General features: G+C 40.9%; 1 protein-coding gene across 3 annotated transcripts in view; it reads left to right on the forward strand.

Annotated features, from left to right (window-relative positions):
* MID2 (midline 2) overlaps positions 1–27,040 on the forward strand; it is a 104,861-nt gene that overhangs the window by 13,420 nt on the left and 64,401 nt on the right. For all 3 annotated transcript variants that reach the window (XM_082681441.1, XM_082681440.1, XM_082681442.1), the window contains one exon: positions 15,407–15,502. In XM_082681441.1, coding sequence (XP_082537567.1) covers positions 15,407–15,502 — 96 coding nt within the window. The remainder of the gene's footprint in view (positions 1–15,406; positions 15,503–27,040) is intronic.

The raw sequence follows: 27,040 nt of genomic DNA on the forward strand, positions 1-27,040 counted from the left end.
TCACCTCTGGCCAGTTCTGGGGGAATTAGCCTATGGCTCATACTAATAGTACGGCCAGAGAAACAGCAGCCTCTCTCCTCTGACAGTGATATATTGTACCCTATATATCTTTGCCGTGATCTTTCTACCTCTTCTTTTAAGTATGTGAGTACCCGTGTAGGTGTATTACAATTAGCATATGTGCTGATTTGCATATATATGCGTATAGCTATGGGAAGGTTGGGTGTGTCTCCGGTATGTGTGGGTGGAGGTGTCTGAGTGTATCTATGTAGGTGAGAGGTTTTTGTGGAGGACAGTAGTGTATGTGTTTGCACACTCAGTACACTAAATAAGCAAAGTTTTGGTACTGGCCACTACAAATTGCCACTAAGCCCTTAAGAGGGGGCTAATTCTAAACCTGCCTTAAAAAACAGAGCAAAACAAAACAAACAGCCAAAAAAGGGACTTCAGTGTACCACGAAGTTAGGAGGGATAATCAAATACCTGAACTAAAAATTTAAACTGAAGGCAATAAATATTTAATCCAGTATCATATTTTGTGCCAGTGTTGGTTTTGAAGTGCTTGTTTGCAGTCTCTGCCTGGGAAGTTCCTGTTCGGTTGCCAGAGTTTTCTGAAGTTGTTGTGCCAGCATAGTATTTATATGCAAGTCTAAGTGCCTATTTTTTTTAAAGCACTACTACGTCACGTTGATGTTAACAAATGTCAGATCCAGCAAAATTGTTTTAGTCCCATTGCCTGTCTGCTACGTGGCTTGATTTCTCTTAAGAAGCTACTTAACAGAAATTCCAGAAAAATAAAATGTTTAACTGAATAATAAGATTACCACTCCAAAATCAGGCCTAGATATATAAGCCAAGCTGGAAGGAAGACCCAGATGGGATGGAAGGAAGGCAATAAAAGAGTGGAGATCTTCCTCTTGCCATGCTATGGAAAAGTCATTGTAACATATGTAAAAATTATGATGTTGGTGAGGGTAGTAATACTCAGAATAGGATACATTTTCCCTTCTGTAATTTATTGAAAACAATATTGAGAGTGACATTGACAATGGTTTGTGCTGTTTTTGATTTTTTATTTACATTTAATATTTATAAATTTGTACAAAGTTTAATGTTTGTTGATTTCACTAAGGGTGATATTCTCATTCATATCAAGACTGCAGAGAGCAACAATCTCAGTGGCTGCAATTCTTTTTTTTTCTCATTTTTAATTTTTATTTATTTCTTTAACATCTTTATTGGAGTATAATTGCTTTACAATGGTGTGTTAGTTTCTGCTTTTTAACGAAGTGAATCAGCTATACATATACATATATCCTCATATCTCATCCCTCTTGCGTCTCCCTCCTACCCTCCCTATCCCACCCCTCTAGGTGGTCACAAAGCACCGAGCTGGTCTCCCTGTGCTATGCAGCTGCTTCCCACTAGCTATCTATTTTACATTTGGTAGTGTATATATGTCCATGCCACTCTCTCACTTCATCCCAGCTTACCCTTCCCCCTCCCCGTGTCCTCAAGTCCGTTCTCTACATCTGCATCTTGATTCCTGTCCTGCCCCTAGGTTCTTCATAACCATTTTTTTTTAGATTCCATATATATGTGTTAGCATACAGTATTTGTTTTTCTCTTTCTGACTTACTTCACTCTGTATGACAGACTCTAGGTCCATCCATCTCACTACAAACAACTCAGTTTCGTCTCTTTTTATGGCTGAGTAATATTCCACTGTATATATGTGCCACATCTTCTTTATGCATTCATCTGTCAATGGACACTTAGGTTGCTTCCATGTCTTGGCTATTGTAAATAGAGCTGCAGTGAACATTGTGGTACATGACTCTTTGAATTATGGTTTTCTCACAGTATATGCCCAGTAGTGGGATTGCTGGGTCATATGATAGTTCTATTTTTAGATTTTAAGGAACCTCCATACTGTTCTCCATAGTTGCTGTATCAATTTACATTCCTACCAACAGTGCAAGAGGGTTCCCTTTTCTCCACAACCTCTCCAGCATTTGTTTGTAGATTTTTTGATGATGGCCATTCTGACTGGTGTGAGGTGATACCTCATTGTAGCTTTGATTTGCATTTCTCTAATGATTAGTGATGTTGAGCATTCTTTCATGTGTTTGTTGGCAATCTGTATATCTTCTTTGGAGAAATGTCTATTTAGGTCTCTGCCCATTTTTGGATTGGGTTGTTTGTTTTTTTTTTTATATTGAGCTGCATGAGCTGCTTATATATTTTGGAGATTAATCCTTTGTCAGTTGCTTCATCTGCAAATATTTTCTCCCATTCTGAGTGTTGTCTTTTGGTCTTGTTTATGGTTTCCTTTGCTGTGCCAAAGCTTTGAAGTTTCATTAGGTCCCATTTGTTTATTTTTGTTTTTATTTCCATTTCTCTAGGAGGTGGGTCAAAAAGGACCTTGCTGTGATTTATGTCATGGAGTTCTCTTCCTATGTTTTCCTCTAAGAGTTTTATAGTGTCCGGCCTTACATTTAGGTCTTTAATCCATTTGGAGTTTATTTTTCTGTATGGTGTTAGGGAGTGTTCTAATCTCATACTTTTAAATGTACCTGTCCAGTTTTCCCAGCACCACTTATTGAAGAGCCTGTCTTTTCTCCATTGTATATCCTTGCCTCCTTTGTCATAGATTAGTTGTCCCTAGGTGTCTGGGTTTATCTCTGGGCTTTCCATCCTGTTCCATTGATCTATATTTCTGTTTTTGTGCCAGTACCATACTGTCTTCATTACTGTAGCTTTGTAGTATAGTCTGAAATCCAGGAGCCTGATTCCTCCAGCTCCATTTTTCTTTCTCAAGATCGCTTTGGCTATTCAGGGTCTTTTGTGTTTCCATACAAATTGTGAAATTTTTTGTTCTAGTTCTGTGAAAAATGCCATTGGTAGTTTGATAGGGATTGCATTGAATCTGTAGATTGCTTTGGGTAGTATAGTCATTTTCACAATGTTGATTCTTCCAATCCAAGAACATGGCATATCTCTCCATCTGTTTGTGTCATCTTTGATTTCTTACATCAGTGTCTTATAGTTTTCTGAGTGCAGGTCTTTTACCTCCTTAGGTAGGTTTATTCCTAGGTATTTTATTCTTTTTGTTGCAATCGTAAAATGGGAGTGTTTCCTTAATTTCTCTTTCAGATTTTTCACCATTAGTGTATAGGAATGCCAGAGATTTCTGTGCATTAATTTTGTATCCTGCTACTTTACCAAATTCATTGATTAGCTGTAGTAGTTTTCTGGTAGAGTCTTTAGGATTCTCTATGTATAGTATCATGTCATCTAGTGGCTGCAATTCTTAGACTCCTAAGATGGTAGGCCTTGGACTTGGTCTAGTTGAAGCCCTATGCCTTAAAGTGGTATAAATGGAGGCTTTGAGAGGTTAAGCAATTTGGTCAAAGTCCCAGAACTGGAACTGGAACTCAGCTTCTAGAGCTGAGTTGAATTAAGTACCTTTCTATTGCAGCCTGCTGTCACTTTGTTTTGCACCTAAATTTTCCCTATGAAATGTGATTTGAAACTTACTTTTATGCTCCAGCAACTGCACATTTCATGGGTCACAGATAAACGGTTAACAGAGTCAAGGAAAAGACATAGTATAAACTTAGAGTTTTTTAATGGCAAGAGTTGGGGGCGGGGTGCAGGAAGAGTGGGGGACATGGAGAGGTAGAACAATCTCTTGCCAAATATTTGCAGGTGTTGGAACTATAATAAGGCATTGGCCTTGAGAAATATTCCAAACAGAAAAATCTGTATCCATATGTACTGTTGAGATAACAAAAGACTGGATAGAATAAGCCTGTATCTACAGAGCACCAGCTTTTTGAAAACATCCGAAAACATGAAAACATTGGATGATTGATTAGATATTTGGCATCGTGCAGCTATAGTCCTTGTCTCCAGGGATAGATGGAACACAAAAGTATTTTACCAAAAGATCCTTTACTCTGTAACTAATCAGTAATTTTTGGAGAAAGAGAGGCCAAGTTTTGAATCGTTCCCCTTTAAGTTTTTAGGAAATGTGCAGAAAATTCAGATTATAAATTAAGTGGAAACTTCTTTGCTCATTTTTGGACGGAGAGTGGAAACATATGAATCATTCCCAACCGTGTGGTTTGTTATGTTGTCTGGAACATCTTGGGCTTTGAGGGGGGAGAGGGAGGTGCTGCTTGTGTGAGAGGGGGATGGAGTGGGGTAGGAGTCACTTTGGTTTGGTGCCAAGTATAAAAGGATATTAGTTCTCCACATTAAGCAGAGAGGAAGTCTGACTTTTAGTGTCACATATCCTCACTTCTTTGAGTTAATTTTAATTTAGGAAAGCATTTAGGATTATCCCCTTAATCTGCTTGATTCTTCCCCAAGGAGAAAGGAGAAAGCCAGCTGTCAGAAGCTATAGGGGAGATGGCCTTGAGTATACTCCCCTGGCCCTGAGAGGAGCACGGGAGTCCTACAGGAGTAGGGAAAGGGCTTTGACTTTCTGGCCAGTGACTGATACAGTGTTTGTTTGTACTTTTTTGTTCTGGAGACTCGTTGTTGGCGTTTATAACTACACTTTTTTTTTTTTTTACTAATCCCTGATTAGGATTAGTGGTCTCTAATATTTATTTGTTCAGTAAAGAATAAACAGATCATTACATTATAAATGAAAGGTCAGAATAACCAGAAGCCAGCCTGTCATCTTAACATGTACTCTAAATGGACTAGAGGGTTTGGGATACCTAGTATAGTTTATTATCCTTAGTTAATAGTCCAGTTTACCTAAATATCCTTCAGAAGGCTACCAGTGGTTCTTCAATTTGAAAGAATAATTGTGTTTATGACAGTTATTACAGTTGTAAGGCCTATCAGAGTAACTATTTTCTCTATCACTTTTCATTTACTACTTCCAATATATATCTTAGTTCATGATCTGTGTTGCGTTTCTAGTGCTTCACATTTTAGAGTTTTCATTGTCACATGACTTCCTCCCCTTAGAAAAGACTGATATTATTGTATTAATAAATGTGGCTTTATAAAAGAGGTCAAATTTGGGTGACTCTCTATTGGTGACTCAACTCAATATTCCAAGTTCTGTACAACTTGGTTCTCATGCTTGCCCAGCTGTCTTTTCTTCCTGCCACTCTCAAACATGTTACCTTCACCTGTCCAGTCTAACCTAACTGTCTGCTAAACATACTACTCTCTTTCCTGACTCTTAACTTTCACTCATACTGTTCTCTTGGCCTGCTTAGGAATCCTACCTATTCTTTAGTGCTCAATTAAAATCCCACAAGGCCGCTCCAACATACCCCTGGGGGCCAGGCACAATGTCTTTTATTTCTCCAATGTCTTCCTTAGTGTCTAGCACACATAGTATATGCTCAAGAAATCCAAGTGAATTAAATCTTTGTAATGGATTTGCAGTAAGTATACCAGCATCTATAGCTTGTTTCCATACTCATAAGGTATAAAGCTGTCTTACCATTATGAATACCTTAGAAGTCTGGGGAGAAAAATCTCCTGTGAACTACTGATAATGTTCAAAACCACAGTGTTAGCAAAAGTACGACATGTCCTTAATTTTAGGTGCCTATCCATTTTGATTGCTGGATTTTCCAACTGCCTAACCCCATGGTGACATCTGTATAAATCAGATGTGATTATTGTAATTCTCTTTGAGAGTGATGGCTTCACATTTCCATGCCCACAGCCTGCCAAAAATATAGCTGATGAAAACCAGGGGGAATAGAGGAATTTCCTGAAAGGAATAAACAAGTACATTTTCTTTATCTCATTACATTTCCACAAATTCATTACTACAAATAATTCTTTTTTTTTAAGATATTGGAAATGTCTGTTTCTTTTTTTTAAAATATTTCTTTCTTTCTTTATTTGGCTGCATTGGATCTTAGTTGCGACACGTGCGATCTCACTGTGGCATGCAGGATCTTTCATTGCTGCGTGCCGGCTCTTCCTTGTGGTGCGTGGGCTCTTCATTGTGGCATGTAGGCTTCTCTAGTTGTGGCGCGCAGGCTCTAGAGCACACGGGCTCAGTAGTTGTGGCTCGGGCTTAGTTGCCCCGCGACATGTGGGATCTTAGTTCCCCAACCAGGGATTGAACCCATGTCCCCTGCATTGGCAGGTGGATTCTTTTTTTTTTTTTTTTTTTTTTTGCAGTACGCGGGCCTCTCACTGCTGTGGCCTCTCCCGTTGCGGAGCACAGGCTCCGGACGCGCAGGCTCAGTGGCCATGGCTTACGGGCCCAGCCGCTCCGCGGCATGTGGGGTCTTCCCGGCCTGGGGCACGAACCCGTGTCCTCTGCATCGGCAGGCGGACTCTCAACCACTGTGCCACCAGGGAAGCCCGGCAGGTGGATTCTTAATCCCTGGACCACCAGGGAAGTCCTACAAATAATTTTTAAATGTAGTTACATTTACCTATCAGGGGTCTTGTTGTTATAAAATATAACCTGGTATTAGAGTAAGCTTTTTGTTATGGGAAAGTAAAATACACACACCACACACACAAAGAGAGACTGAGACAGAGAGAGCTAAAGATTGCCAAAGAGAAGGGAGATATGAAACTTGGAGAATATTCAAAGGAAAACCACAACGAGAGTCAAAAGTTTGGAAAATATGATATTCTAGAATCTTATCATAGTTGGTCACTTGTCCTTCTTCCTACTCAGTCACTCTATCATCTACCCACCCAGTCTCACTCAGCCACCACCCTTCTCCCAGTTGCTTGTCTACTCACCCACTCCTGTCTGCCAAAACAGATACCCTCTCAACTTATCTACCAATGGACATTTGACTGTTTCTGAACCAGTATGAATATGAGTATAAGAGAAGGAAGGAGAAATATCTTTATGAGAGACTGGGTTGAGAGGGCATGTTTGCATACATCTGTATGTGCCATTATATACGAGTGTGTGTATTTCTGCATGGGTGAGCGGCTGAGAATTTAATCTGTGTGTGTCTCTGTGTACCTATAAATGTGTGTCACTGTGTGTGAGGAGGAGAGAGTGCCTGTGTTAGTCTTCTGTGGGCTTATCTGTGGATAACTTGGGTGTGAGGGGGCCATGAGTGTAGGGCAAGTTTTCTGTGGTCACCCTAGGGAGAGTTAGGACTTCAGGAGAACCTATCCTGAGACTAGGGATCTCCCTAATAAATGAGCCTCATGATGAGACAAATCTTCAGTGGAGGCCAGGGTGGGTTACCATAGCTGAGGGAACAGAAAAAGTTGTTTCTCACTTTCACTCACTTAGGTACTGAATCACAGTAGCTAAATATAAGAGCAAAGCATTTGTGTCTAGATTTGGACTCTCTAAGGTATGGTGGTGGACATGTGTGCATGGGGTGGGTGTAATATCTGTCATGGGGTTTTTCAGCAAAACCAGCCTTCAGCTCAACAATCGTAAAATCATTCTTGCTTGTAGATCTTGCTTCTCTGTGGTCTCTTAATTGTCCAAGACTTGCTCCCCGTTACTTATAATATGTATAAATCTGTACATGTTTTGTATGTGTGTGAGAGGGTAAAAAATGCATATTATTCCATTTCTACTCGAACTGTGTGCTAAGACTCATTTGAACCCCCCTTTCCCCCCTCCAATAATTATATTGATTCTCTGGCTCTACTCTCACATGGTATTAACAGGACTCTGTGTTGGAAGATGTTTTCTATTGTTTCTTAGGTTTGAGAGCAAGTTTAGCTAGTGGATACTCCAACTACCTGTGTTCTTATCTTTCTGTTTTTCTTTTATTTCTTTTGTCCCAAGTCTCCTCCTCATCAACATCTGAAAGAGCTAACAATCATCAGTCTGAGAACAGCTTACAAAACACTGACTCAGAGATTGTTCTTGGGTGGATGAAAATCCTGTCTGTTATTATTGGGCAAGAGAACATGTTACAGAAATATAATATAGGTGAAGAAAGATTAAGGAAACAAGAATTATTGAACCCAAAGAAGTGAGGTTTAAAGGGGAAAATGTGATAATGACACTCAAGTTCATAAAGGGTTGATATAATGAGGTACTCTCTTGTTCTTTATCTCCCCTGAAGATGGACCAGACAAGAAGTTAAACTGTAGCCCCAGGGTGTTAGGCCAGGGGCTCATTCATTCATTTAAAAAACAATTAATGAACATGCACTTTGTTTATTAAACACTTAAATTGTTCAAGTCATTGTAGTAGGAGCTGGGGACACAGGAACTAAGGCACAGTGCCCGCCTTACTGAGCTCAAAGCTCAGTAAGGGAGATAGGTAAGAACATCTTCGAATTCAGTCTGGTAAGTGCCATGGCAGAGGTTTGCACAGGGTTCTCTGAAGCACAGAGGAAGGGTCAGTGAAAGGAAGTCATTGGGCTCAAAAGCAGGGAATCATAAATGAATTCCTTGGAGAAGAGGGCCAACTGGAGAGAGACTGTGAAGAAAGAATTGACAGGACTTGGAGAACGACTGTAGTGGTTATAGATGATGGAGAGAAAGAATTAAAAAATGATTTTTGAGGAGGAGATGTCTTGAAGAATGGTGGTATCGGTTACAGAAACAGAGAAATTAGGAAGGGACTAGCAGTTTGGGGCGATGACTTCAGACGAGTCTGGAGGTGCCAAGCACTAGAAAAGGGGTTGCGGTTCCAGTGAAAAAGACAGCACATCCCAGCCCTGGTGGAGGTGTCAGCGTAGTGTGCAGAGGCAGACGAGTGAGGACACAGTTACAAGACAGTGTGGTGAGTCCTGTGGCAGTGGAGGCACGGGGCGTGTGTGTGTGTGTGTGTGTGTGTGTGTGTGTGTGTGTGTGTGAGAGAGAGAGAGAGAGAGAGAGAGAGAGAGCTCATAGGAGGGGCATCAGAAGAGACTTTGGGTGGCGTTAGAGACTTTAGGTGTCCCTCCTAGTTGGGGGACAGGGATGGGGTCAGGGACAGGGAGTGTTCTAGTCCAGAGAAAATAGTTTGTTCAAATATCTGGTGGAGATAGAGCATGGGGCACTCTCAGAACTGAAAGGGCAAGTGTTCCAGAAGGGGTTGAAATTCAGACCTTTGTGGTGGCCGAAGGATCAGGGCAAGAGACATAGGTTTGAGGGTCTTCAGCGTGGAGGTAGAGCCAGGCAGTAGGGAGCTGAATGAAGGCTGAGGAGTGAGTCTTGCAGCACACTCCTGGTCTAGAAGGTAGACAGAGAGGAAGGGCAAGTGAAGGAGAAAGCGGAGGATGTGTATGAGAGGCAGGAACCGAAGAGGAATCGTGCAAGTGGAATACAATATGGAGGCCTCCGGGAAAGTAGAGTGGTTTCAGCTCAATATTATCAAAATGAACACTGGATTTAGGTTTTTAGTATAGGTTTTCTTTTCGAAGGTCCAAATAATAATTTATACATTTAAGCTAGAGATTTAACCATGCTATGCAACTGAACAGAGGGAAAAGAAAAGAATGTGGGATTGTTTGTGTAACATTTCTGATAAGGGGACCGGGAGAGGGTGTGTCTTTGCTGGATGATTTCAGAACCTTCTGAGAAGAGGAGGGCTGGCCACCTGTTTCACCTGGCTTGAAGACCAGTCTGGTGATCCCCAGCAAACCTCAGGTAGAGTAGACCTCATACCTCCAGTATGTCACCTGCATCTCATTCTGGGACATAGCCCGTGTCTATACAACAGCGAATAAATGTTTGGGGAAAGAATAAACTCAGGCATAAGGGTGTGGGCTTCAGTTTGTGGACCAGATGGTGTGTTCTGCTGTTGAAAGGCCATATGTAATTGATACATAAAGTGACAGACTGAAGCAAAAGCAAAGTAAGTATTTTAAGACAAGCAGTTAAAAAAAGAAGGCAGAATGTGACCCCAAAAGTGTGCTAAGATTTTGGCTGCTGGCTTTTGGAAGAGCTGGGAACATCAGTGAATAGACAAGATGTCAAAAAAGAGCTTATTAAAGAATAGTAACGGGGTCACTGGATCCGAGTATTTTTAAAGATGAAGTTGTCTTCTATCAATTGGGGAGGCTCGGGTTTGGGGTGGGTTGGCCCTTCTTCCCTTCACTTCTTTTCGAAAACTTCAAGGTTCAATTCCCACATCAAAACAGTTGGGATCTTGTCTAGTTTTAGATAATGTTCGCCTTGTACCTTGTAGAAAGTAAGAGAGAATATAGGCATTCAATGGCAATAAAACATGTTTCAATAGAACAAACAGGAAGGCTCTGACCCCTTTTTAGGCTTCAAGACTCGCTGTGTCAGGTAGGTGTATGTAAGTGTGCTCATACATGTGTGAATGCATGTGCCTTCCCGGAGCATGACATATGAAGAACACAGTCAAGTGTGTGCCATAAGGGGACTCTCTGGCTTCAGTGAAGAGCTGGTGTTTGGACATGTAGCTAGTTTTCTTCAGGGAGCCAATGAGAAAGTTATCTGAAATAACCTGTGTCTAAAGAAGTGGAAAAAAAAAAAACCCCAGCAATTATTTGAGAGTGTTAGTGAAGCCATTTCTTTTTATGGGAAGCTGTCTGGAAGAAAAATAGCCTGTGCCTAGCTTTCTCAGAAATAGCAAAACATTTTCCTCTTTGGGGAGGGTATAACAGAACACAAACAGGCCAAGTCTATATGACACAAATGAAGTGGAACTTGGATAAAAATGGAATCAGTGTAGACTGCCAATTTAGCTAACTTGGGCCTTTTAAAATCTCAATTATGCAAATCAGCCAAATCTTCCCCTCACTTTGTGCTGTTTAGACACATGTACAGTTTTGTGAGAGCTCTAACAATGTAGCCACCTGGAGGTGTGGAGGGTCTCACAGTTTCATAGCTGAAATGGCTTCTCTAACCTTCACACAGGGAAGCACAGGAGGGCCCAGAGCTAACCTCCTGCAGCAGGAAATGGGAGCTTCATCCTGCTCTCCCTGCCAGCCTCCTGTCCAGTTTCCTCCCGGCAGATATCTCCATTCCAATCTCCCCTGCCACTTGGGCTCTCTCGTTGTCACAGTTCAAGTGTTCTGAGAAAGCTGCACTAACTAGGCTTGGGCAGAAGGAGCCTGGCTCAGTCACTAAGTGGACTGCATGAGGAAAGAACACAGCAAACCGGTTCTTCACAACCAAGCAGCCACAACAACAACACAACAAAGAGACGTGTTTAGTTTTACATAAAATTTTGCGCACACACACACACACACACACACACACACATCCTTTGTGTTTACTTAGTCTGCGTATAGACATGATAATTACTTGGCCAAGTCAATGAAATTCATACCTAGAGTGGCCCAGAATTTCTAGTTCGAAATGATTCGTCAGGGCTAAGCATGATAAGGAAGGGTGAGGAAATCAACTGCATAATTGCTTCAATTCTCTGCTTCCCTTTGCATATGTTGATTATTGAGAATCAATTCCAGCTTGAGAGGCGGCTTTAATTCCTGGTAAATGAATAGGAAGTGAGTAAGTAAATGTTCGGTGTTTCCCTCAAATTATGTCTCGTAATGTAAGAAAACAGTGGCAAAAAGCCATCAACAGATGGTGTTTTCATTAGCCAAAGATTTATTTTTCAAAGCCTTTTCATATTAATGAAGTAAAGATGAAATTAGAGTCATCTTGTCAGTTCTAGTTCTGGATTGCTAAAATGTGCTGGCATTCTGCAAATTGCTAGGGGGCCAGAGCAAAATAACCATTTGCCATAATGTTGTGATGGAGACCCAAGGTCCGTAGTCTAACCAGACCCCAAATTATGTGTTCAGCCCTAATTTTTGTTTTCAGTGGCTTTACAGAAGCTGTGAGTCTCAGTTGTGGGCCACAAATGAGGAACACACAGCAGGGATCTTAGTCCTGCTCTGCATTATGAATTATTTATAAGATATCAGTTTCCTGACAAGTGTTGCAACAGGTTGCATACACTTGTTAGAAAACATTCTCCCCTTGGAATCCCATGTTTGAAAGAAAACACATTACAGTTGAAACACAGATTTCTTACACCGTATCTGCTCTGAGTTCCTCAATCTACATTATATTTACCTAATATGTCCATAAACTCATTTGTGAGACATGGAATTTCCACTGATCTAGGAATCTGGACCACTCTGCGGGAGGAAATCACAAACTGATTGGGCCCGTTACACATGCCCACTCTCTAACTTGAGCTGGACCTTTTCATCAAACTACAGCTCCATCATATTCACCTTACGTTCGAATTTTTGAAGAGGACTCCAGACTTGTAGCCTCCACATCGTCACTATTGACATACTCACTAACCCTGTACAGTTTGGCATTTGCTTCCAAAACTCTACTGAAACTCCTTTTCCAAAGGTCACCAGTGACCTCTAATTACCAAATCCAGCTGCCTTTACTCAGGCCTCGTATTTCTTGCGCTCTCTGCATATCTGAGAGTGACAAATCCTTTCTTGAAATGTGTTTCTCTCGATTATCCTCTTAGCTTGGCCTAGATCTGCATTACCAACTGCTTTGCATATTGCACTCTCCTCCTAACCAGTGCCCCTGCCCCCAGGCTCTCCTGTCTTAGTCTGCCCCACATAGGTTGATCTCATAAATGCAGCCCTGATTATGTCATAATCTTGCTCAAAACAACCTACAACCAAGATGACTCTACCCAGCAAGGATCTCATTCAGATTTGATGGAGAAATTAAAACCTTTACAGACAAGCAAAAGCTGAGAGAGTTCAGCACCACCAAACCAGCTTTACAACAAATGCTAAAGGATCTTCTCTAGGCAAGAAACACAAGAGAAGGAAAAGACCTATAATAACAAACCCAAAACAATGAAGAAAATGGGAACAGGAACATACATATCGATAATTACCTTAAATGTAAATGGACTAAAAGCTCCCACCAAAAGACACAGACTGGCTGAATGGATACAAAAACAAGACCCATATATATGCTGTCTACAAGAGACGCACTTCAGACCTAGAGACACATACAGACTGAAAGTGAGGGGATGGAAAAAGATATTCCATGCAAATGGAAACCAAAAGAAAGCTGGAGTAGCAATTCTCATATCAGACAAAGTAGACTTTAAAATAAAGACTATAAGAAGAGACAAAGAAGGACACTACATAATGATCAAGGGATCGATCCAAAAGCCTTTGGTAAACCCCTACTGCTTTCAAAAATAGATACAGACTCCTCACCTAGACATTTAAGACCTTCATAACAGGGCCTCTGTCTCCATTTCCAGCCTGTGCCCCTCTATTTTCTTGTACCCTCTGTTCTAGTCAAACTCACCTCTGTTCCCTGGATGTGTCCTATGCTTTATTCCCTTTTGCTCATGCTACTCCCTGTGCCTGGAACGCCCTGCCTGCCTCCATCTCTGTCTATTAAAATCCTGCTTATCCTTCAAGACCCAGCATAATTTCACCTCCTCTTTATCTCTGAAGTCAAACCACCTTGAATAGAGTAGGTGCCCAATACCTTTTGTATTAAGTAGAAATGAAATACCTTTTGTATTAAATCTCCGAACTGCCATTTCTTTTTTTTCCCCCTGACATCTACTTAGCTTAGAACTCATGTCCAAATCAACAATTGCGGCCCTTTGTTTTTCCTGTTTCTCTCCCTTTTTCCTTGCTGAGGAGAAGACCACAGATTGAGATGGTGGTGGGGTTAAAGAAGGCCAGGGGAGACACTGTATCCAAGCCAAGAAAAATGGAATAAATGGTGAAAAAATCACTCCCATGGGCATAAAGCCAAAGAAACCAAGCGAGATCTGGCCAGAAGCAGAGATTAAGCTGATTCTCATAATCCAGATTGAGAACAAGTGAGATCAGACTGCCTGTCCTAGAAATACATATATCTGTGGGAATACTCCTCTGGGATGGATTCATGGGACAGTGCCAAGGGTACTAAGGAGCCACAACTACCTAGCGGAGAAGAAAGGGGCCAACACGAGTCCTCTCCCCTTCTTCCCACTATCCCTTGCCCCCTCTCCCCCCTGCCCGCCCCGCCCAAAGCATGCACTTTGAACAGCTATGAACCATAGGAACCATGGAGACAGCAATGAAGCAATGAACACAACCAAGGGAAGGAATGCTGTGCTAGCAGGATAAGGACCAGGAAGTTGGGGTATTCCATTTGGAACAGACTTTGTGGGGATGTCGGGATGGTGAGTGAGAGAGGAGTGGATATTGGGGCAGGTCCTGGAAGAAGCAGCCGTCAGAGCTGAAGACTTGGAAATGAGGAGGAATAAAAAAAGCCCATTACCAATCTAGAGTGAATAACATTCTATTTTGTTCACATGAGGAATGTAAGAGAGTAGCTTGCTCAACTGAAAATATGCGAGGAGGTCTTAGTACAGTTTTAACTTATGTTATAATAAACAGATTTGCAAAGCGCTGCTAATGTTTCCCTAAAAGGATCTATGTCCCAGTAAACAACAGTAAACAATGGATGTCCTGTCTTGATACATACAGCTAGGCTTTGCATTTTGAAGTCTGGCATTTCTGTAGGCTATTGCTTAGTGCCAAAGGAGGGAAGCTGTGAGATACAACGCTAGATTTTGATGAATTCCACACTGAAAATGCCATCTTTTTTTCTGAAGGAACCTACTGATAAATATAAAGTGTTATCAACAAAGGCAAAAAAATCATGGACTACTGGGGCAAAGCTGTATCTGAAGACTAGAGACCTGGATTCCAGTCCTAGCTTTGCTACATACTAGTTATATGACTGTGCAAAACACTTTAAGCCCACTCTGCAGCTCAGTTCTCTCATCTGTAAAATGCTGACATCTCCTACTTCATAGACTGTCATAATTATTAAATGATATGTATGAAATTGCCTAGCATAGTGTCTGACAAGTAGTAATTGCTCAATAAATTATAGTTTTCTTAGTCAACTCATCTGTAAAAAAGAGAGAATAAAATCTGTTCTCCCTATGTCACAGGATTACTATGAGGGCAAAATGAGATATTGACTATGAAATACTTTTTTTTTTTTTGGCGGTACGCGGGCCTCTCAGTGTTGTGGCCTCTCCCGTTGCGGAGCACAGGCTCCGGACGCGCAGGCCCAGCGGCCATGGCTCACGGGCCCAGCCGCTCCGCGGCATGTGGGATCCTCCCGGACCGGGGCACAAACCCGTGTCCCCTGCATCGGCAGGCGGACTCTCAACCACTGCGCCACCAGGGAAGCCCCTATGAAGTACTTTTAAAAGTTAAAAAATATTATAGAAAACATAAAGTTGCTTTAATGTTATTAAATTCCTACATTCACAAAGTCATGAATGTCATTTTTTCCCCAATAATGACAGTCTGGAGCAAATGTACAGCATCATTACTTGCACCTAGAACAGTGCTTGGCCCATGTGCAACGAATCTTTGAAATATTTGTTTACTGACTGACTGATTTCCACGTGATACTGGGTCTCAAACTCATTGAACATGTCTTCTTTTTTCCCCTCTTCCCCGTTTCCCTCTGGCTTCATACTCTGCGATGGCAGCAAACTCTGGAGATGAACCTCACCAACCTGGTTAAGCGCAACAGTGAACTAGAAAATCAAATGGCCAAGCTAATACAGATCTGCCAGCAGGTTGAGGTATGTAACAGAAACATCTGTCATTCTTTCGAAGAACCTGGATCAGGCGATCCTTTTGGGGGGACTTGTTTTGTCAGAGTGTAGCTCGGACATTTGGAGTGAAGGGCTGAATGATCATTGTAAGAAGTCTCATTCCTTTAGGATGCCTGTTCCAAGAAAAGTGGCAGATAGCTATTGTTTAAAAAATAATAATAAGTGGTGGTGGTGGGTTGGAGAGACATCAGTCCCAGGGGCAATCCCTTCTCCTTTTCCAGTAGCAGGTGGTGTGAGAATCCAACATGAAGTGTGTTTCTTTCTTCATCAGACTGAACATCCTAGCTCTTTAAAAAGATTGCTAGGGAGTAAGGGAAGTTGGGAACCCCAGGTCCTCAGGGTAGAGCGAGGTTTGTTCAGTGCAATATTGTTTCTATAAGAATATCATCAGAACTGCTTCTCCTCTTCCTAACCTCTCCTCCCTTCTTCCCCATGCACCTTACCTGGTCCTCACTCGTCGCTTTTCCACTTATTCTTGTCATCAACAAATGGTATCTGTGTTAGAGTTATCTGTGAATTATCAAGTGTTGTACCATATGAGATTATCTACATCAGATCTCAGAACAGAGCCTACAAGAGGAGTCGACCTCTTCATAAGTGGACATAATAAAACAAAGATGTTATTTCTCTCTTTTTTGCAAGAGTGTGAAACTTCAGCCATAGCATTTGGTTTTGTGTTGCTTTTGTTGAAGAGGTGATGGTAGGTAGGGCTTAAAGTGTAAACAGGGTCGGGTAAAATATTATACAGGACTCCTCATGGGCAGTGGTTGGATAAAAATGTTTCTGTTTATAAACCTGATAGTCTAGTTCTAATCTTACTTGTATGACAGAAAATGTAATGGTTCAAGTTTATTTTATTTTAAGCAATAAAATAATTTTATTAAGATCTCATCTCTTAATACCTCCTGGGGAGTCCTATTTAAGAGAATGTGGAGAGTTTTCTTATAAGGCAAATAATCTTCTTATATAAGTAACCACTCCTGATTGTTTGAATATCTTAAAGTATTGGGTTTCTTAAAGTAGATTTTTGTTGTATGATGAGCATACCATAGCAATTTAATCCCTGCTGGGCACTCCATTTGTGGAAGAGACTGGTGCTATAGGTAGAGTACACAGGATACCAGTTAAACTCAGGTGTGAGATTATGGAATGGGGTGGGGAATTTAGGAAGAAGCATAAGGAATGGAAAGAAAGAATGCTGGAATGTAAGTTGGAAAGTTGGTTTCTGAACTTGACTCTGTCATTAACCGGTAGTATGAACTTGAGTAAGTCATCTAGCCTCTCAACTTCAGTGTCCTTACCTATAAAATGAGGGATTGAACTGAATACATGACCTTCAGTGTCACTTCCAGATTTCTCAAGTCGTGATTCTATGAATGGTTGCTTTCTTTATTCTTTTCTTTTTCTCTTCGGTCTCATCCTTTCCAAGAGGGGAGAAGCAAAACAAGGCATTTTAGAGTGGTTTTCAACTATTCAGATTCCCTTTATGTTCTACTCTATCAAAGCTTCTGATTATGCTGTTAGATTACAGTATAAGAAACCCACACTGGTGAAGAGACAAGGAAGTATTGTGAGCAGGAGACAAGATAAGAAATCCCTTGGTTTAGAATTTACATGATTGAGGGTGGGGCAACATCTCATAGTGAATAAAATGTGGTTAGAAATTGTAATCATCACTTCCTCATTCTCATCAAAAAGTTATTTAAGTAGAGAGCAAGTTGTAGTCAAATTAGCAAAGTAAGCAGTTTATTTTCATTGCTTATTCACTTTAGCACCTCTCTAACATTTTATCATTCCACCCCCCTGCACCGCTCCCGCCCAGGGAGTTTATCACTCTGGCCAGCCTCACCCAAACATAGCCCTGTTCCAACCTTTCCCAGCCCATCGCACCAATCAAACCTTTATGATTCAGGGCCCTACTCTTTTCAAGTGGCAAGGAGCTAGTCTCATAAAACAGTGCATCATTGTGTTAGTGGAGGAGGACTCATCCTGGTCCTCCAGGTTATAGGTGATGTTTTCACAGTGCCTTTCTGAAGTTAGTATTCCTGCTTGAGCCTTCAGGAGATAACACTAGTGGTGCCAAATGTAAGCAAAGTAGGTGGGAAAAGTAGCCCCATGGCAACCAGCAAAGGAAGGGTTTAAGAGACTCCCTCGGGATGCTTACTAATCCTCGGCCAATCGTCTGCTCTGGTACACAAAAGGTCACCTTTTATTAATACTTACTTATGCATAGCACTGTACCAGGTACAAAGAAAACAGCATAGACACAGTATTTACCCTCTGGGGGCTTACATGTTATACAAATCCACCCTGATGTGGATACACATGTGCAAGAAATACAGACAATGGAATTGAAATGTTAACTGAGAATTGGGAAAGAATCTTGAGATACTGCATTACATGTCAAGGGCGAGAGTGTATTTTGGGAGTTAACTTCATGGTCTTATTCAGTTTAGGATTCTGTCTTTGACAGGGGCCCTACAGGATGGTTTATGGAAGGCCATGGCTGTGCTCTATGACATCATCCCTTCTGAAAGGTTAGGGGTGTGCCCTAACTTCCCCATAATAATAGGGTGAATCCAGGGTACTTATTATGTTCGTTCAGCACAGAGCCTGTGTGTCCAGAAGGCTTCAAGACAAGCCCTGGGATTAGAAATGCAGTTAAAGAAGAGATTTGAGACTTCATAAATGCTTACAAATACTTTATAAAATGAAATAAATAGTAGGATACTTTCATGTAAGCCAGACATTAAGGGGTGGTTTGAATTTTTTTCATTTTATCTAATCCAGATTTGTCTATTGGGAATGACTATATTCACAGTGTAAACCAGGCATTTCACATCGGGCGGGGGTGGAGGATACCAGCTAAGGCCCTTCTGAGAAAACTAGAATAGGCTATTTTCCTGCCAAACCTGTTCCCCTTCCTGATTGTCTGCAAATGTTTTTGTCACAGATTGACTTTTCATAAAAGAGCCATAAATACTGCCTCCCTCTCCTGGTTCTTTCTCCCTGTTCTCTATTCTCCTCAGAAAGTAAACAAAGCTGCAGTCTTCCTATTATTACAGAAACAGAGATTAGGATCACCACAGATTTGTTAGCTGAATTCTTTGGTAATGCAGCCTGTTAGAGTCACTGCCCAGCTTTCAGAATTCAGTGGATAGGCAGCTGGAAAATATTTTCTGTCGGGGCTGGAGAACATGGGAAGGAGGGAGAGGCAGGCCCAAGACTCCTTTAATCTGGTTAAGGAAGGGCATGCTCTGACCTTGCTACTCTGGCCACTTGATCTCTATATATAGTTCTTTGTCCGGTCTCATCAGGCATCCTTTGTTTACATTTCCAAAGGAAATCTCTGTTTAATGCATAGCCAAGGGAAAATGTATACCAACAGATGAATAGTTCCTCTTGGCTTCCAAGTCTGCATGGTTTTGTGAATAAATAAGCATTCCGGAAAATATTGAGGGGAAGAAAAATGGTTAAATACTTAGTAATCAGTCAGGCAACAACATTTCTTGAGCAAACGCGATGTACTCAGTGTGGTAGGTCATTTGGGGGTTACAAAAGAAACATATTTTTTTGATGACCTCCAGAAACTTTTATTAGTCTAGCTAGGGACAACCCAGTATCGAGAGAGAAAGAGGAGTATTTATAACACAGCGTGCAGTACAGGGAGCACAGATGAATGTAGTATAGCCCTTCTGTGTTTACTTTTTTAGTCTTCTTGTTAACTTTTAGGGCATGGAGCACATTAAAGCATTGTCCTGGCTATTTCGTGTGCCATCTGTTTTCCTCCCCTCCAGAACTGCTGCAGGACAAATGGGTTGGTCCATCCCAGAAGCTCCATGGGCAGATTGATTTCTTTCTGGCTCTTCTCAAGCCTTTTAAGGGGCTGGGTGGCATGGCTGTTTAGCATTAAGAGAATGAAAAAAGAAAGGAGATGAGCTGGAAGAGAGGGAAAGGCTTCCCTTAGTTTGGGGAATTTCAGCTTTTCATCTTGCCACCAGGGCTTTGCTCCAGTAACTTTCAGAAGTCTTAGAGCTCAAACCGTAGGTGGCTTGGAGTTCTCCCCTTTCTGCTCATGTTGCTCATTGAAATGGTATTTGGTTTGGGAAGAGCAAGACTCAATGTCTGACTACTTCTCCAAGCATAAAAATAAGTGTCTTAATAGAAATTAGTTAAAAAAACACACCACTATGGATGACTTCAGCAGATGATCCTGAAATGTTTTAGAGTGGTCGGGCTAGAAGCAATAATAGAATCTAAATCATTAAAGCACAAATATGTTTGTTGGAGGGCTCTTCTGCAAGCACGGAGGACATGATAAAATGAAGGAATGATTAGACTGAAGTAAGTGTGATTAGGGAAAATTTAATGGATAAAATGCATTTTAGCCAAATGTTGCAGGAAGAAAAATAAATTCCTCCCTCTGCTGAGACAGAGAGCAGTGATATTAATGGAGGTGAAAATGAGCAAATTATATGGGCAAAGTGGTACACTATGCACTAGGTATACACTGGGTATATAGAGATAAATAGCAAATGGTCCCTGACCTCAAGGAACTTGCTTAACAGGTAAAATGTCAAATATAATGTGAAGTGATGATTACTGTAATGAAGGTAAGTGCAAGATGACAAGCTAGCATAGAGAAAGAAACAACTAAGTCTGCCTGAGGGACTTAGGAAGGACTGCAAAATGGAAATAAAAATCAAATTGTCTTGAAATAAGAGTAGAATTTTGCCCAAAAAATGAGAAAAGGGAGCAAAGGGAGCACCATGTGGGAACATAGAAGGGTAAACAGCATAGAGGTGTTCAGGAAATCACAGAAGTTTGGTTCAGCCAGAATGTGAGATGTGACATCATTGCAAGAGGTGAGTGTGGAGAAGTAGCTAGGGCCTGGATAGTGAAGGGCCTTGTATGCCATGCATAGGTGTTTGGACTTTGTCCTGAACACTCTAGGGACCCATGGAAGGATTTAAAGTAGGTGAATAACTGGATAAGGTCTTCATTTTAGGATTGCTCTGGCTGTAGTATGCAGGATGGAGCAAGGATCAGGGGTCAAAACTGAAGGTAAAGAGACCAGTTCGGTGGCTTTTCCTGATCCATGCAGAGATGAAAGCCCAACCTAAGGCAATGGCAGTAGGGCTAGGGAGCAGGGGATAAATTCAAAACACATTTGTAGTAGGTAGAATCAATATGACTTGGTGGTCAGTTAGATGCAGTGGGTAGAGAGATGAGAGAATAGTAGGGTGATCTATAGGTTTCTGGCTTGGGTAACTGAATGGACGTGTTTCCTTTAACTAGGTTAGGAAATAGATGGAGTTCTTTTTATTTTTTAAATTTTAACATTTTTTTTGAATTTTATTTTATTTTTTAATACAGCAGGTTCTTATTAGTTATCTATTTTATACATATTAGTGTATATAAGTCAATCCCAATCTTCCATTTCATCCCCCCCCACCCCACTGCTTCCCTCCCCCCTTGGTGTCCATACGTTTGTTCTCTACATCTGTGTCTCTATTTCGGCCTTGCAAACTGGTTCATCTGTACCATTTTTCTAGATTCCACATATATGCATTAATATACAATATTTGTTTTTCTCTTTCTGACTTACTTCACTCTGTATGACAGTATCCAAGTGAATCCACGTCTCTCTACAAACGACCCAATTTCGTTCCTTTTTATGGTTGAGTAATATTCCATGGTATATACATACCACATCTTCTTTATCCATTCATTTGTTGATGGGCATTTAGGTTGCTTCCATGTCCTGGCTATTGTAAATAGTGCTGCAATGAATACTGGGGTGCATGTGTCTTTTTGAATTATGGTTTTCTCTGGGTATATGCCCAGGACTGGGATTGCTGGGTCATATGGTAGTTCTGTTTTTAGTTTCTTAAGGAACCTCCATACTGTTCTCCACAGTGGCTGTATCACTTTACATTCCCACCAACAGTGCAAGAGGGTTCCCTTTTCTCCACACCCTCTCCAGCATTTGTTGTTTGTAGATTTTCTGATGATGCCCGTTCTGACTGGTGTGAGGTGATACCTCATTGTAGTTTTGATTTGTGTTTCTCTACTAATTAGTGATGTTGAGCAGCTTTTCATGTGCTTCTTGGCCATTTTTATGTCTTCTTTGGAGAAATGTCTGTTTAGGTCTTCTGCCCATTTTTGGATTGGGTTGTTTGTTTCTTTAATATTGAGCTGCCTGAGCTCTTTATATATTTTGGAGACTAATCCTTTGTCCGTCGATTCGTTTGCAAATATTTTCTCCCATTCTGAGGGTTGTTTTTTCATCTTGTTTATGGTTTCCTTTGCTGTGCAAAAGCTTTGAAGTTTCATTAGGTCCCATTTGTTTATTTGGGTTTTTATTTCCATTACTCTAGGAGGTGGATCAAAAAAGATCTTGCTGTGATTTATGTCAAAGAGTGTTCTTCCTATGTTTTCCTCTAAGAGTTTTATAGTGTCCGGTCTTACATTTAGGTCTCTAATCCATTTTGAGTTTATTTTTGTGTATGGTGTTAGGGAGTGTTCTAATTTCATTCTTTTACATGTAGCTGTCCAGTTTTCCCAGCACCACTTATTGAAGAGCCTGTCTTTTCTCCATCGTATATCCTTGCCTCCTTTGTCATAGATTAGTTGACCCTAGGTGTGTGGGTTTATCTCTGGGCTTTCTATCCTGTTCCATTGATCTGTATTTCTGGTTTTGTGCCAGTACAATATTGTCTTGATTACTGTAGCTTTGTAGTATAGTCTGAAGTCAGGGAGTCTGATTCCTCCAGCTCCGTTTTTTCCCCTCAAGATTCCTTTGGCCATTCAGGGTCTTTTGTGTCTCCATACAAATGTTAAGGTTTTTTGTTCTAGTTCTGTAAAAAATGCCATTGGTAATTTGATCGGGATTGCATTGAATCTGTAGATTGCTTTGGGTAGTATAGTCATTTTCACAATGTTGATTCTTCCAATCCAAGAACATGGTATATCTCTCCATCTCTTTGACTCCTTTCATCAGTGTCTTATAGTTTTCTGAGTACAGGTGTTTTACCTCCTTAGGTAGGTTTATTCCCAGGTATTTTATTCTTTTTGTTGCAATGGTGAATGAGATTGTTTCCTTAATTTCTCTTTCTGATCTTTCATTGTTAGTGTATAGGAATGCAAGAAATTTCTGTGCATTAATTTTGTATCATGCAACTTTACCAGATTCATTGATTAGCTCTAGTAGTTTTCTGGTGGCATCTTTAGGATTCTCTATGTATAGTATCATGTCATCTGCAAACAGTGACAGTTTTGCTTCTTCTTTTCTAATTTGTATACCTTTTATATCTTTTCCTTCTCTGGTTGCCATGGCTAGGACTTGCAAAACTATGGCGAATAATAGTGGTGAGAGTGGACATCCTTGTCTTGTTCCTGATCTTAGAGGAAATGCTTTCAGTTTTTCACCATTGAGAATGATGTTTGCTGTGGGTTTATCATGTATGGCCTTTATTATGTCGTATATGGCATAGGTCCCATCTATGCCCACTTTCTGGAGAGTTTTTTATCATAAATACGTGTTTAATTTTGTCAAAAGGTTTTTCTGCATCTATTGAGATGATCATATGGTTTTTATTCTTCAGTTTGTTAATATGGTGTATCACATTGATTGATTTGTGTATATTGAAGAATCCTTGCATCCCTGGGATAAGTTCCACTTGATCGTGGTGTATGATCCTTTTAATGTGTTGTTGGATTCTGTTTGCTAGTATTTTGTTGAGGATTTTTTTTTTTTCAGTACGTGGGCCTCTCACTGTTGTGGCCTCTCCCATTGTGGAGCACAGGCTACGGACGTGCAGGCTCAGCGGCCTTGGCTCACGGGCCCAGCCGCTCTGCGGCACGCGGGATCTTCCCAGACCGGGGCACGAACCCATGTCCCCTGCATCAGCAGGCGGACTCTCAACCACTGTGCCACCAGGGAAGCCCTTTGTTGAGGATTTTTGCATCTATATCTATCAGTGATATTGGTGTGTAATCTTCTTTTTTTGTAGTATCTTTGTCTGGTTTTGGTATCAGGGTGATGGTGGCCTCATAGAATGAGTTTGGGAGTGTTCCTTCCTCTGCAAATTTTTGGAAGAGTTTGAGAAGGATGGGTGTTAGCTCTTCTCTAAATGTTTGTTAGAATTCACCTGTGAAGCCATCTGGTCCTGGACTTTTGTTTGTTGGAAGATTTTAAATCACAGTTTCAATTTCATTACCTGTGATTGGTCTGTTCATATTTTCTGTTTCTTCCTGGTTCAGTCTTGAAAGGTTATACCTTTCTAAGAATTTGTCCATTTCTTCCAGGTTGTCCATTTTATTGGCATAGAGTTGCTTGTAGTAGTCTCTTAAGGTGCTCTGTATTTCTGCGGTGTCAGTTGTAACTTCTCCTTTCTTATTTCCAATTTTATTGATTTGAGTCCTCTCCCTCTTTTTCTTGATGAGTCTGGCTAAAGGTTTGTCAGTTTTGTTTATCTTCTCAAAGAACCAGCTTTTAGTTTTATTGGTCTTTGATATTGTTTTCTTTGTTTCTATTTCATTTACTTCTGCTCTGATCTTTACGATTTCTTTCCTTCTACTAACTTTGGGTTTTGTTTGTTCTTTTCTCTAGTTCATTTAGGTGTGAGGTTAGATTGCTTATTTGAGATTTTTCTTGTTTCTTGAGGTAGGATTGTATTGCTATAAACTTCTCTCTTAGAACTGCTTTTGCTGCATCCCAGAGGTTTTGGATTGTCATGTTTTCATTGTCATTTGTGTCCAGGCAGTTTTTGATTCTCTCTTTGATTTCTTCAGTGATCTGTTGATTATTCAGTAACATATTGTTTAGCCTCCATGTGTTTTGTGTTTTTTACGTTTTTTTCCCTGTAATTGATTTCTAATCTCATAGTGTTGTGGTCGGAAAAGATGCTTGATATGATTTCAGTTTTCTTAAATTTCCTGAGGCTTGATTTGTGACCCAAGATGTGATCTATCCTGGAGAATGTTCCGTGTGCACTTGAGAAGAAAATGTAATCTGCTGTTTTCCGATGGAATGTCCTATAAATATCAATTAAATCTATTTGGTCTGTTGTGTCATTTAAAGCTTGTGTTTTCTTATTAATTTTCTGTCTGGATGATCTGTCCATTGGTGTATGTGAGCTGTTAAAGTCCCCCACTATTATTGTGTTACTGTTGATTTCCTCTTTTATAGATGTTAGCAGTTGCCTTATGTATTAAGGAGCTCTTACATTGGGTGCGTGTGTATTTATAATTGTTATTATCCTCTTCTTGGATTGATCCCTTGATAATTATGTAGTGTCCTTCCTTGTCTCTTATAACATTATTTATTTTAAATTCTATTTTATCTGATACAAGTATTGCTACTCCAGCTTTCTTTTGATTTCCATTTGCATGGAATATCTTTTTCCATCCCCTCACTTTCAGTCTTTGTGTGTCCTTAGGTCTGAATTGGGTCTTTTGTAGACAGCATATATATGGGTCTTCTTTTGGTATCCATTCAGCAAGCTGTGTCTTTTGATTGGAGCATTTAATCTATTCACATTTAAGGTAATTATCGATATGTAAGTTACTATTACCATTTTCTTAATTGTTTTGGATTTGTTTTTGTAGGTCCTTTTCTTCTCTTGTGTTTTCCACTTAGAGAAGTTCCTTTAGCATTTGTTGTAGGGGTGGTTTGGTGGTGCTGAATTCTCTTTGCTTTTACTTGTCTGTAAAGCTTTTGATTACTGTCAAATCTTAATGAGATCCTTGCCAGGTAGAGTAATCTTGGTTGTAGGTTCTTCCCTTTCATCACTTTAAACATTTTGTGCCACTCCCTTCTGACTTGTAGAGTTCCTGCTGATAAATCAGCTGTTAACCTTATGGGAGTTCCCTTGTATGTTATTTGTCGTTTTTCCCTTGTTGCTTTTCATAATTTTTCTTTGTCTTTAATTTTTGTCAATTTGATTACTATGTGTCTTGGTGTGTTTCTCCTTGAGTTTATCCTGCCTGGGACTCTCTGCACTTCCTGGACTTGGGTGGCTATTTCCTTTCCCATGTTAGGGAAGTTTTTGACTACAATCTCTTCACATATTTTCTCTGGTCCTTTCTCTCTCTCTTCTCCTTCTGGGACCCGTATAATGTGAATGTTGTTGCGTTTAATGTTGTCCCAGAGGTCTCTTAGGCTGTCTTCATTTCTTTTCATCTTTTTTCTTTATTCTGTTCAGCAGCAGTGAATTCCACCATTCTGTCTTCCAGGTCACTTATCCATTCTTCTGACTCAGTCATTCTGCTATTGATTCCTTCTAGTGTATTTTTCATTTCAGTTATTGCATTCATCTCTGTTTGTTTGTTCTTTAATTCTTCTAGGTCTTTGTTAAACATTTCTTGCATCTTCTTGATCTTTGCCTCCATTCTTTTTCCGAGGTCCTGGATCATCTTTACTATCATTATTCTGAATTCTTTTCTGGAAGGTTGCCTATCTCCACTTCATTTAGTTGTTTTTCTGGGTTTTTATCTTGTTCCTTCATCTGGTACATAATCCTCTGCCTTTTCATCTTGTCTATCTTTCTGTGAATGTGGTTTTCGTTCCACAGGCTGCAGGGTTGTAGTTCTTCTTGCTTCTGCTGTCTGCCCTCTGGTGGATGAGGCTGTCTAAGAGGCTTGTGCAAGCTTCCTGATGGGAGGGACCGGTGGTGGGTAGAGTTGGGTGTTGCTCTGGTGGGCAGAGCTCAGTAAAAGTTTAATATGCTTGTTGCTTGTCTGCTGGTGGGTGGAGCTGAGTTCCCTCCCTCTTGGTTGTTTGGCCTGAGGCGACCCAGCACTGGAGGCTACAGTCTCTTTGGTGGGGATAATGGCGGACTCCAGGAGGGTTCACACCAAGGAGTACTTCCCAGAACTTCTGCTGCCAGTGTCCTTGTCCTCATGGTGAGACACAGCCATCCCCCGCCTCTGCAGGAGACCCCCCAACACTAGCAGGTAGGTCTGGTTCAGTCTCCTCTGGGGTCACTGCTCCTTCCCCCTGGGTCCTGATGTGCACACTACTTTGTGTGTGCCCTCCAAGAGTGGAGTTTCCCCCAGTCCTGTCGAAGTCCTGCAGTCAAATCCCACTAGCCTTCAAAGTCTGGTTCTCTGGGAATTCCCCCTCCCGTTGCCGGACTCCCAGGTTGGGAAGCCTGACGTGACGTGGGGATCAGAACCTTCACTCCAGTGGGTGGACTTCTGTGGTATAATTGTTCTCCAGTTTGTGAGTCACCCACCCAGTGGTTATGGGATTTGATTTCATTGTGATTGTGCCCCTCCTGCCATCTCATTGTGGCTTCTCCTTTGTCTTTGGATGTGGTGTATCTTTTTTGGTGAGTTCCAGTGTCTTCCTGTTGATGATTGTTCAGCAGTTAGCGTGATTCCGGTGCTCTCACAAGAGGGATTGAGAACACATCCTTCTACGCCACCATTTTGAACCAGTCTCCCCAGAGTTCTTTTTAGACATGTGAGGTTTGTTGTGCTGTCAGTCAGAGAGTCTTG

Source organism: Grampus griseus (genome assembly GCF_964374135.1).
Source record: "Grampus griseus genome assembly, chromosome: X".
Lineage (NCBI taxonomy): Eukaryota > Metazoa > Chordata > Mammalia > Artiodactyla > Delphinidae > Grampus > Grampus griseus.